This window comes from Misgurnus anguillicaudatus, chromosome 13, assembly GCF_027580225.2.
Source record: "Misgurnus anguillicaudatus chromosome 13, ASM2758022v2, whole genome shotgun sequence".
Lineage (NCBI taxonomy): Eukaryota > Metazoa > Chordata > Actinopteri > Cypriniformes > Cobitidae > Misgurnus > Misgurnus anguillicaudatus.
In genome coordinates, this window is record NC_073349.2 from 18264776 (window position 1) to 18277443 (window position 12668).

Here is a 12668-nt window from a genome sequence, read left to right on the forward strand (position 1 = left end):
CATAAATATAACATTAGGTACGAAATCTCACACAACTTGCACATCTTTAATCTACAGATTCCACAATACAAGATTTTTCACGGCTAACAGAAATATTAACTTTACAATATCACAAGCAGTATCTCACCTGAGATGCAATTCCACGATTAGCCACATTAACCCCAATTACTGAGTGACTTGGATATTGGGAATGAAAACCACGGATTTCTCTGTAGTATTCAGATATGTGATTTGCATTGCCAGGATGAATCAACTGTACTCCTTGAGGAGATACCATCACAGAGCTTGGTGGGTGTCCTATTATCCTGCTCTCTGAGTGAGGGGAGGGCGGCATCTTTATCTCCATTGGTTTTGGTGCATCCCTCACAATTTGTGGAGTAGTCTTTAAAACAGGGGATGACTTAGTAGACAATATGTGTGAGGGAGACTGCATTCCGTCTGGTGTTCGAGATTGACGACTTTCAACTCCTTGATGGTCAGCTAAATGCTGGTGCACAAGTAGCCGTACATCTCTGCTGTACTGATCAAAGCGCAATGCCCGGTGATGCAGACCTTTGTATTCAGGCTGCATTCCCATGCTTTCTGGCTGTATCTGGGGTGCAGATGCCCTACGATGTCCTTGTGGGTGATTTTGCATATCATCATTGCTTATGTCACCAATCTGGCCACCAGCAGCTGAACCAGCATGTGATTTCAGAACCACATCTCTGATCACCGCAGGCTGGGGAGTAGTGGGGCGTTGCTGAGGTCCAGACCGTGGAGATGCATGAATACCATAACCTATTCCAGATAAAGGATTATTGACTCTTACATCTCCTTGGGACAAATGACCTAAGGGCAAAGACTGGGTGACACTATGTGGGGGCATTATCACTGACTGCTCAGCATGGTGTAGATTTGACGAGTACTGAGATATAGGGCCAGCTGATCCCAAAACAACAGAGTTGCTAGGAGGACGAACATTCGGAAAGCTTGAAGCTGAATGACCTGATGCCCTTGGTGAATGTGAATCCTGCTTCGGTTGTGTGATCACTCGTTCATGTGAAGCCCCTGGACTTGAAATATGATTGCCTGATAAAGAAGGGTGGTGTGGGCTTAAAACTGGGTTTACATTGAAGGTCTGTGATGGTTTCATTTCAACTTTTATTGAAACAGACTCAGTTGCTCCATTTTTTTTTATATGTTGCTGCTGTGTAACTGACTGACTATACCTTAGAAGTTGAGAATTGCCAGTGGCCTGCTGGAAGGTTTTCACTGAGCTTCCTTGCTGACTGGTGTGGTAGGATTGTTCAGATTTTTCAGAAATAGGACTTTCCTGACTAATGGAGGAAATAACCGTTTGAGCATTGTAGGACTGGCCAGTTAATAACACTCCTGTGTGTCCATAACCTGTTGGTGTCTGTGAACCTTTTGGGGTGGAGGGTTGTGATGGCTGTTCTTGTTTTATTTGAGATTTAGATACAGATTGCTGAAACTCAATATCAACTGCACTGGCTGGTGGAACCTGACTAATTTTGGCAATGATCCGCTGTGATCCGGGAGTCTTTTGTCCAGAATAACTCAATACAACTACACCCTCTGATGTATTTACTCTTAAACCACTACCTAACCCCATGTTACAATGCGTGCTTTCAATAGTAGGCCGTCCAACTTTTCCTACATCATCAGATAGAGTAAGTCCATGATACCTGCTATTTTCATTACTGCCTGAACGATATTTTTGCTTGGGTAAAGATATTCCAGGACTACGATTGCTCAAAGAGATACGAGGTGTTTCCTCAAAATCAAAAGGCATAGGTATCCGACTAATGACAGAAGTAGCAGTAGACGTTATAGCCAGTTTCTCCTTTAAGATCTGCTGACCCTCACATTGTTGTAAAGAAGGTGGCTGTGGTGGTACTGTACGGGGTACAAGTTGGGTTATAGGGCTAGGTCTATCTTCACGTAGAGAAGACTTTAAAGGCAACAGAGCCTCAACTGAATTTTCATTATCAGACATCCGTGGATCGGCTAAAGTTGTTGTGAATTGTGTGGTTGGGACTGCAATACTGTTTGAAGCAGATACATACTTTGGCTCCATTAGAATCTTTCGCAATGTACTGGAGCTAGGGTCAATATCAGAAGCTTTTGTGTCAGGGGGCATGGGAGGATTTGATGGAGTTCCCCCCACTCCAGATGTAGACAAAGTGACACTAACTTGTGTTTTAGGTGGTATTGCCTTCTCCTCTGTCCTGGTTTTCCACTCAGGTGGTGTGAGAGAAGTCTTTGCAGAGTATGCAGGTGAATTCAGGCAGGTTGTGGGTGAAGTAAGGGCAGGTGCTACAGGGTCTGGAGATGCTTGTTGTGTTCTTAAATATGAAGGACTATTATTTCCAGTGTGGAAGGCTGATTCTTGAGGTTCAGGCTGGTCAACCGCAGGCTGCTCTGCCTCTTTTGGTGTGTCCAAAATCACTGTAGATGTAGCCTCATGTTTACATGCAGCAGCGACAGTGACTACAGCTGCTGCAGCTGTGGATGTTGCTGCCTTGGGGTTGGCAGTCTGAATTTCTTCTGGGATCGACTCTGGAAGTTTGACTGTTGTTGACTTGGGTTCCAACAGTGTATTCTCTGCAATCTCAATTTTTTTGTTTAAAGAAACCTTTCGACCTCTAGATTTCTTTGGTGTTTTTGGTCGTGTTCGTCCTCCTTTTTTGGTTGCCTCTGATAATGGAGATTTTGTTAAAGCTTCTGTGGTATTTGTTTCTGATGACTTCGATTCTAGACCTAAACTTTCTGGTTCAGCCTGCATAAAATTCTTTATAGTCAAGTCTGTCTCAGGTTCATTAACCTCATTTGCTACAGGCAAAACTAGTGTCTCTGTTGTGGAAAGTAGAGCTGTGTATGTTGTTGGCGCAGAAAATCCATCTGCATCACCTGATATATCCTCAGCAGTAATGGAATCAATTGCTGCAGCAAGTTCAGTTTCACTTGCTGGATTGGCCGGCTTTTCTACCTCAGTTTCATCTACTGGTTGTACTACAACAGGTGGTATTAAAGTTGGTGGTTCAGTTTGTGGTTCTTTGTATGGTACTGGATGTTGTTCATCTGTAAGCCTGGAAATATTTTCCACAGCCCTTTCCAGTTCCATTTGACGAGCAAGCAAGGCAACCACAGGATCAAAAGGAGGCTCCGGTTCTGATAGAGGCTCTTCCTTTTTCTCAGGACTATGATCATTCTCTTTGTGGTAAATTGGGATATTTGGGTCCTCTTTTTCTAATAGTGGGGCTTTGGTCTTGTTCAAAGAGTCCTCAAAATTTACAGGTTTTTCAACACCAGAATGAAGGGAATCTTTAACTGCATCCACAGTGAGATTAACTACATTTAGGGACTTTTCATCAGATGTAACTTTTGTGTTCCGTGTGGATCTTGATGTCTTAACTTTTTCGTTTTTTTCTAATGTCTGCATTTTATCTACAGGAAGGGTTTCTTTATTATCTGTAGATTTCTCCTCAGCAGGATATTCAAGTTCTTTTTCTCGTTTAGTGTGTTGTTTGATTTCATGTGAGACCTGCCCACCTTCCATTGGAATTTCATCTTTGGCTTCATCTTGATGCACTAGGGTAGCAGGCATATCCGTCTCTACTTTATCTGTCTGATTAAATTCTGAACTATCAGACATTTTATCAAATTTTAATGATTTTCTGCTTTGTCCTGCTCTTACAGGTGACAAATGCACCTTTTGAGTTCGTGGGGATCGCCATCCCTCTGGTATTATAGAAACTTCACTATTAACTAATTCTTTATTTTCAGTGTCTTCACCCTCAGAATTTTTGGTCTGATCTGCTTTAACTGGTGACACATCCTCTCCTTTCTTGCGGGTTTTAGGTGGACGACCTCTCCTGGTGTGTGGAGCAGGTGTGTTTACCATATGTTGTATTGCAGCATCCTTATCACTACCACGCTTGCGAGTAGAACGGAGAGGTTCTGTAGTCTCTTTTCCAGTTTGTTGAGGAGCTTCACCTTCATGGGGTGTTGCATAAACAGACCGCACATTCCTCCGCTGTCGTGTTCTCCCAGAGTTCACGTTTGATTCATGGCCCTGCTCCAAATCTGTAGCATGAACAGGAGATTTTGCTAAGTTCCTAGAATCAGTCATAAGTTTTGTAGAGTCCCCTCTGGGTGATCTTTTTAGCTTCTCTTTGTCAATGCGCTCACTCTTTCTCGTAGCTGGTTTCTCGTTACCAACTTGAGGAGTTGGTGTTGTGGCTGGTGAGACACTTTTTGTCTTTTTACTCTTGGGGTGTTTCCTTAGTGTTTGTGGCTGTTCAACCTCTGGTTCAATGACTGGCAACTCCACCTCAAGTGGGGATGCAACCAGGTGCACAGAATCACTAACAGGTTCGGTTTTGATTTCTGGAAGCTCCACAGTCTGTTGAGTTTGGCTAGCCTCTGGAATCAACACAGAAGATGCCTGTAAGGGATTACATTCTGGCTCAGTATTATTTAATGATGCACCAGGAGTAGGTGGTTTAACATCAAAACTCTGTTCCACAGTTAATGTCACAGTTCTTCTGTCCTCATTCAGTTTCTCATTAGATTCTGCAACTGTTAACTCTTCGTTAATCGTGATTTTAAGGGGTGTGGCATTTAGTGAGACGGGTTTGTCCTCCTCCTTTAGGCTAATTAATGGAGAAGAAACTAATGAAGAATCTTCTGACTTCTCATCCATGACTGCTGGAACATCTATGTTTGTTAATTTAGAGGGCAAAACTGGCTTATCTGACTGCACAAAAGTCTCAGAAACTTTGGAAAAAGAGGATGTTGTAGTTGGACTTACTGACATTTCTTGGGAAATTTCTGATACATTGGAAGGCCCAAGCTCTACCTCCATTATCTTCTCTTCGTCCAACTGATCAGGTACATTGGCTCTCTCTGAAAGGTGCAGCTGTTGGTTCTTATCTCTTTGTTGTTGAAGCTCCAAAAAGCGGCTATGAAACAATACTTTTGGCTCTTTGGAGAGGTCTGAACCCTTTGTTCCAGTTTGGTTCAATTGGGGATCACATATAATACTATCTCTACTGGGTCTAACTTCAGGATCATTATTTTTACGTTCAAGGTGTTGAAGTCGCCTTGAGTCCTGCTCAAAGATTGAGCTATGAAGAAAACGAGAAGCAAAGAGCTCTTGTCGTTCTTGTTCCTCATGTTTGGCATCATCCTTTTTATCATCAAGCTTTCCCTCAGAATTAGAGCGGATTTTCTTTTTTTTCATGTACCATGAAGGAATAGGTCTTGGGGTGGGTTCAGACTTCTCTTTGTCTGTGCTATTGCGAAAGTTTTTGAATTTTGAATCATGACCAAGAAAAGACCAATTTTCTTCTCTAGATGAAGACAGAGACTTGGCACGCTCAAGCAAGGCTTTGGTGTCTGGTGTTATGGTCTTATCTAATGCAAATTCATAGAACTTGTTCTTTTCAAGAGACTCAGAAGACTTTATGTCTGCCAACCTCTCTTCATGATCTCTTTTAAAGAAGTTTGGCTTCACTGAAAGGTGCCTGCTGTCACTATCATCATCAGAGTCTGACTGAACCTCCCCAGGTTCCAATTCATGCTCAGGACGTTTTCGTATACTTTCCTGTTTAACAATGCTGGTAGGGAAGCTCATTTGTCTCACTGCGCCTTGCCGAATATTGCTCTCCCAACAAAACTCCTCATCAGGCATTGATGCTTTAACTTTTAAAATCTCTGCTTGGCATGTAGGCCCTTGACGCACTGAATTATCAATGTTGTATTTACATACCTCAAAGGGAAAGCATTCTTTCTCCACTGGTGAATTATCTACCATTAACTGTGATACAGTTCTGTCCTCCTCAGCAAAAGATGTCCTAGCAGGAAATCTCCTATCAGGTTCATCATTTATCTGTCTAACGCTGTGGTAACTGTCCAGTTCTAATGCTTCTAACTTTTTTCGCTTACTTGGTGGTGAATCACCAGTTACATCCTGGGGTAGTTTTCCTACTTCATGCACAAGACTTCGACGGTCAAAGTCCTCTGCATCAGTGCTGGGTGTGCTTTCAGTTTTATCAGATTTATTACATTCCAAAAGTTGTTGCATGCGACGGTTTTGCTCCATTTGTTTTCTACAGCTCTGTGAGTGATCAATATCTAAGAGAAACCTTTCTTTACTTTCTGAATCTATTTCTAGCCTAGTGGAGAGTAATTCGTAGTTTAAGTGCTGTGATTCTTGGTCTCTTAAAGATTCCATTTCTACACTCCCATCATCAGAGACTGCAAGACTTAAACTTGGTTGACTATTACCTCCAAAAGTTTCTGTTTTTTGATCAAGACAGTCTAAGGGATCAATTGCCTCTTCAGTTGGTTCCCCAAGACGAGACCGGAGATCTAGACTGAGCCCCGCTGACATAATAGTGTCCACCTCTTCTTTTGTTGTACTAACAGTAGCCATTCTTTCTGGCTTAATTTTTTGCTCTCTCTTGTGAGTTTCTTTTCTAATCTTTTTATCGTAATCAGTGTCTTTTGGCAAATGATCATCAATGGTTCTCCTTAATTTGCCTTCATCTTCCTCCTGACATTTCCTGCTTAAATTATCAGCTTTTCCAAATGAGTCATCAAAACGCCTCTTACGTGCAGCCAAGCGGTCTGCATCCACAGAAGAAATGGTGTCAAATGCTGGATCAGTTTTAAAGTATTTTTTATTTTTCACCTTGCTCTCTTTATCCACAATCTCAACCTGACTAGCCAAGCTTTTCTCCTTGAGAGGTTTTCCTTGCTTAAAGAAATCTCTACCTTGAGTCTCTATGCGAAAAGACATACTCTTGTGGTCAGTTGAGGGGGGTGTGGTTGGAGACCGCACTGGATCACTCACAGCTTTTGTTTTTTGTTTCTCAATGAAGACACTTTCTATTAACTTTCCTTCCTTCTCTTTTACTCTTGTCAGCTGGACAACACAAGGCAGCAAATCAAGTTTTCCTTTTCCAGAGGAGTCTTTCTCTTTGATTAATGATTTGTTGGCTTTCCCTCGCAAAGTTAAGCTAGCCTCTGGGCTGTTGTCCCTGTCAAATTCAAAGTCTGTTTCTGATGATGGAACAGTGGGAGATGCAAGTTTGGATTTCCTCAACTTCTGCTTCTCGGTTCTATCCTTCTCTCCTTTCTCTTTACGGCCAGCATGACGTTCTTTTTCTCCTCCACTTCCACGCTCCGCCTCAAAGAGAGATTTGTCTTTCTCTGATTTATCACTCCTACTGTGCCTTTCCAAACGAATTTTGTCTGGCTTTTCAAAGCGTGGTGGAGATAGTGAGCTGCAGCTGCCACTTCGCTCAGATGAGTGACTGTAAACAAGATGCTCAGAGTCACTGGGTGGACGTTCTGAAATGGACGGGGAAGCAGCAGGGCTGGCAGGCCGACGTGAATGGGATGGGCTTTGATTATGTGGTTCAGTTGTTCGTCGACCATGGTCTCGTTCACGATCTGTTTCAAAACGCTCCCTTTCTCTTTCACGCTCTCTTTGCAAGTAACTGTATTTCCGAATATCTTGCTCATAGGGGTCTCGATAATCCCTGTATTCACGGGGGTCATCATAGTATCGTGGGTCATAGTAATCCCCCTGGTAAGGATCCCATTCTGAATAAAATTCTCGACCTCTGCCAGGATATTTTCGACGTGGATCCTCTGTGTAGGAGCCTGGGGTACGCACATTCTCATAGTATGTCCGGTCAGTTGTGAACTCATGATATGGCGGCCGGCGCTCATCTCTGTAAAAGCGGAAAAACAAAGAATTTGAGTGGATATGAAGACAACCATGATACCACACAACAAGTAAGACATTAAAATATAGAGCTCACCGTCGTTCAGAAATGATTTCATAGAAATCTCTTATATCCTGTCCAGATGCCTGCATTGAACGGTAGAAAGCCATCTGGCTTTCCTGGTTGGCAAAGTCAACCTACAAACAAATCATTTAAAAATTTAAGATCAACAAACAAACAGTTGTACAGTCAATCAAAAGTGCACTGGTATGATTAATACTGTTTTACAGACCTTAATTTTATTTCCTCCAATTTTCCAACCCTTTGTTTCCTTGACAGCGGCCTGCGCATACTCTATATTATTATATAAGATGAGGGCCATTCCCTTCAGTCGGTCAAACACAACCTGATAAATAATTGCAATTTTAGAAATTTATATAATTAAAGATTTAAAATGTACATTCTATTGATGAAAGTAATTAAGATATATAACGTAAACACAAAAACAGAAATGTAAAATCGCAAGTATAAGTACCTTTACAACATGTCCATAACGACAAAAGTGTCTTGTAAGATACTGCTCGGTAATATTCGAGGCCAAGCCATCTAACCACACACATGTAGTAGGCATACTCTTGCCAAACCCAAGCTGCAGGAAAGAAAAAAAACTTACTTACTTGAACGAATATTTCTCACAGAAATTTTAAAGGCTTAATTTTAATAAGAATTTAAAAAAGATTGTAAATGAAGTTTGGCTGTCAGTGAAAGGAAACCATATACTAGCCATACATATTTTGAATTATTTAATCAATTTGATCTCATCCTCACCTTTAACCTGTTGTTGCCAAGGTATTCACCATCCATTTTTTTGATTGCTTTGCAGACACTCGCTATGTCACAATACTGGAGAAAGGCATACTGGGGTGATCCGTTTACCTTTTTGATATCAATATCCTAGTAAAGGCAAAATCGTGTTAAAATAAGTAATTTTTTTTCCAGAATCATGCATGCAGATTTCCATAATATCTACTTACAACAATCTCTCCGAAACGCTGAAATATGTTTAGCAGATCGTGATAGGTTGTCGTTTTCTCCAAATTTCCAATGAATAATGTCCTTGTTGCTTTGGGGTGAAACTCATCTATACGTTCATCCAAAGGCCGAAACTCATTCTCACTCTCAGTTTCTATTGAGCAAAAGATTAGAGAACCAAGATGAGTCCACTGCTAACTCTAAAGTTAACAACAAATTAACTTTGTACAAAACATAGGGAACAAACCTGGGCCATGCCAAGCAGTGACATCAATTTGCATCCCAAAAAACAGCTTTCCTTTAGATGCACTCAGGGCTTTTTCTTGGTCCTCTTGCTGGCGAAAGAACACCAATCCATATCGGTCCTCGGAGGCACCATGAATCTGAACTGATGTCACTTTGCCATGCTTCTTGAATTCATGGAAGAGACCATCCTTTAGACTTGTATCTGAAATAACAGGTTGACCAAAATTATACACATATATATGAAATCTTTCCAAAACAATGCTCAGCAATATTGTTTTGTTGTGTTGTTTTAAAAGTTAATTTGGACTTAATTTAAATCAAACCTTACCTGTTGAGCGCACAGGGAGGTTCTGCACTTTAATACCAAAGCTTTTGCGAGGTTCATCTTTGTCTAGTGAAGGTAGAGGTTGAGCAGAAGGAGCGGGAACCGCTGTGGACTGTACAGAACGAGCTGGGGAACGATCACTGGAGCTACTGCTGGAATCACTGCTGTCAGAGTAAAAAGAAAACACACACTTTAAGTATTTTAAAGTACCATGTAAATAAAATGATATAAAGTTAAATTAATTTCCAGGAAAAAAATAAAGTATACCTGAATGTACAAAAAATATAAATATAAGCAAGTACACTTGTATTACATTGTTATTTAAATAAAAGTGTAAAGGGGGTCGCACACCGGCCACCCAGATCAGCGCCGCGCCGTTCTAAAAAAAAAAAAATTGAACAATGTTTCTAATGAGTATACGCACACCGGCGCCGCCAGGTAGCGCCTGTCCGTGCCGCCTAGCTGTGACTCAGGAAGTTGCTCAAACACAGCGCCACTCACATAGTTTAACATTAAATAACATCATATTTGTCCAAAATCATTAACGATTAACATTGGCTGCTAACGTATATTTTGCATTTTGAAGTAGACGCTATCTGACGAAGCCTGCGCTATTTAATGTGCACTTCCGGTTTACAATACCTCCGAGTTGTCCTAGACGTGACTCGACGCGGCGCTGCGCGGCCGGTGTGGGACCCCCTTAAAAGTTATACACTACAAAATATGCTAATTAAAAGTATAGTTCTACTTCAGTAGCAGTTCAGTGCACTTGAAAAAGTATACTAAATTCTAGTAATACTTAAAAACAATGTAGTGTATTGAAATAAATGGTGTCTCAAAATAGCACATGCATTCCCAACATAGACATTCTTATGTTTATCTTAAGAAGTAACTCACTTTTTTACTAATTGTACAAAATTTGTGCATGAAAATAGTATATTTAGGTAACACTTTACAATAAGGTTCATTAGTTAACATTAGTTAATGCATTAACTAACGTGAACAAACCATGAGCAATACATTTGTTACAGTATTAATTAATCTTTGTTAATGTTAGTTAATACAAAGAAAGCTTTTAATTGTTTGTTCATGTTAGTTCACAGTGCAATAACTAACATTAACAAGAATTTAATGAAGTATTAGTAATTGTTGAAATTAACAAAGATTAATAAATGATGTATAAGTGCAGTTCATTATTAGTTCATGTTAACTAATGTAGTTAACTAATGAACCTTATTGTAAAGTTATACCTATATTTACATAGTGCACTTAAAGCGGATTTTAGTGTACTTTTTTCACCTGGGTTGCTTAGTGGTGGAATGTTAAGTAAGTATAAATAAACAACTTGTATTGATTCAATTCAACTGTAGTTCATTTTCCCACCTCTAAGAGGCACTAAAGGCAAAAAAATGCCACCTTTTTTTTTAAATATCCCATCTTTGGTCTTTGCATAAAATAACATTTTTAATATTTATTTGCTAAGAATGACTATACCGGTCACCAAAAAGACAAGGAAACTTGCAAACAATCTGGCACATATCAAGCTAAACGTCAATAGTGTAAGGGTGCTGGTTCTTTTTTAAGGTTCAAATAATAGTGTTTTTAAAAGTAAAATATACATTCCTATACTAGAATAAAACATTATTGAGTAAAGCAAGATATGCCTACAAATCACTGCATTGAAAGCTAATATTTGTTTAAAAAAAAAAAGTAAAAATGTAAATTTATTTGAATGGTGAATGAGTTCACCTATTAATAGTGCTATTTTGCATGGTTGTATAGCAGCTTTACAGAAAAAAACATTTCTGTAAAGTAGAGGCATACGAACAAGGGGAAAATAAATAACATGAAACAGTAAAATGATAAAATACATGTGTAAAGCATTGGTCTTAAGGGTCAGCAATGAGATTAAACATCAAACAAACAAAACAGCATTCATGTAATGACATCTACTAGGATATGGTTGCCTATTTTTCACATTGTGGTGCTGATTAAGGCATATTAATGTTCAGTAATCAAAATGTTATCTTTTCAATATCTTTACACATTTCAACGACTTAATATGTACATCTTGAATTCTTAACATTAACATTATGGTTTGGCCATGGCATTACAGTGGTTAACTACTTTTCCCACTATGATTCAGCCATATATACTGCTTTCCTTTTGTCTGTTTACATCGCTGTACTGCCCTCTTTTTCCCACTCGCTCTTGCTCTCAGTGCTGCTGATAGGGGCTGGCCTATGGGAGTGGGCAAGGAGCCAGCGGTGGCTAGAAATTTCCAGTTCCAACTGGATCTCACGGGGGTGGGGGGAGTTCAAGTGGGCAGTGTGAAAATACACCAGCCGTTGTTTCTTAAAATTCCCCTACAGCATTTTCTCCTCCAAGCACACACTACTGATATAGGAAATTTATTTAACAACAAACCTTTTCAGATAAATGAACCACTCTGCATTTTAGTTAAAACATAGTCATAGTTCTCTCTAAAACAGCGATGGAGCCCATCCTGCAATTTAGAGGAGCAAACAACACAAAGATAGCTGTTTGGTTTATGCTTATAAAAACCACTGTTTACCAAAACACTCAATATTTACATATATTAGTCATTCAAAAATGCATCTAGCCATTAATAATCTTTCTTTTACTTAAGCAAAATAAATAAGAGGTTTAACAAAATAATCATTCAGATAAAAATTGCTTTCCAAATGACATTTAGTTCAGCTATTAGCAGAAGACATCTGTGATTTCATGTACTGATTCAGACTGAATTTGGATGCGTCTATTGTCTGGGTGTAGTCGTTATGGAAGGTCATGTGCTCTAGATGTGTGTGCATCACAAAACATATTAAAATAAGACTGGTGGTGCATGTTATAACAGAGATATAATTATGGCAAGGAATTGATAACGATAAAGATCATACTAGACGCTACTAATATAATGGCTGTTTTGAGCAGCTCAAAAACCTTCACATCTTTATCTTGGCAAAATGGGTAATTTGCACTTTAAGTTTCGTTCTATCCGATTCAAAAACAGTACTGACAAGTCAAAAAATGCAGAGGTAGTAGTTATAGCATCTAATACAACACTCTCAAACAACAAAGATTCATCAACATCAAGATTCATCAAGTATTTCCTTATCAGGTAGTTTGCATGTAGCATAATTGCGTGTAGTACGTTCACACCGCCGTCGATAGGAGTGTCAAAAAATAGCTCTGGCTGCCCTGCCAACGGCGCTATAGAAAAAGTGTAGTGGATGCTCTGACGCTCTAATGCATTTTCTGGAATCTTCCTCCGCCGTCTGATTGGTTGCCACTGAACATTT

General features: G+C 39.8%; 1 protein-coding gene across 3 annotated transcripts in view; it reads right to left on the bottom strand.

Moving 5' to 3' along the window:
- The window catches only part of spen (spen family transcriptional repressor), a 35158-nt gene that overhangs the window by 3975 nt on the left and 18515 nt on the right, over positions 1-12668 (bottom strand). For 2 of the 3 annotated variants that reach the window (XM_055188973.2, XM_055188975.2), the window contains 8 exons: positions 9349-9509; positions 9022-9222; positions 8777-8928; positions 8571-8696; positions 8278-8391; positions 8035-8148; positions 7839-7939; positions 128-7748 (listed from right to left, as the gene is read on the bottom strand). In XM_055188973.2, coding sequence (XP_055044948.2) covers positions 128-7748; positions 7839-7939; positions 8035-8148; positions 8278-8391; positions 8571-8696; positions 8777-8928; positions 9022-9222; positions 9349-9509 — 8590 coding nt within the window. The remainder of the gene's footprint in view (positions 1-127; positions 7749-7838; positions 7940-8034; positions 8149-8277; positions 8392-8570; positions 8697-8776; positions 8929-9021; positions 9223-9348; positions 9510-12668) is intronic. The other variant, XM_055188974.2, reaches the window with a different exon arrangement.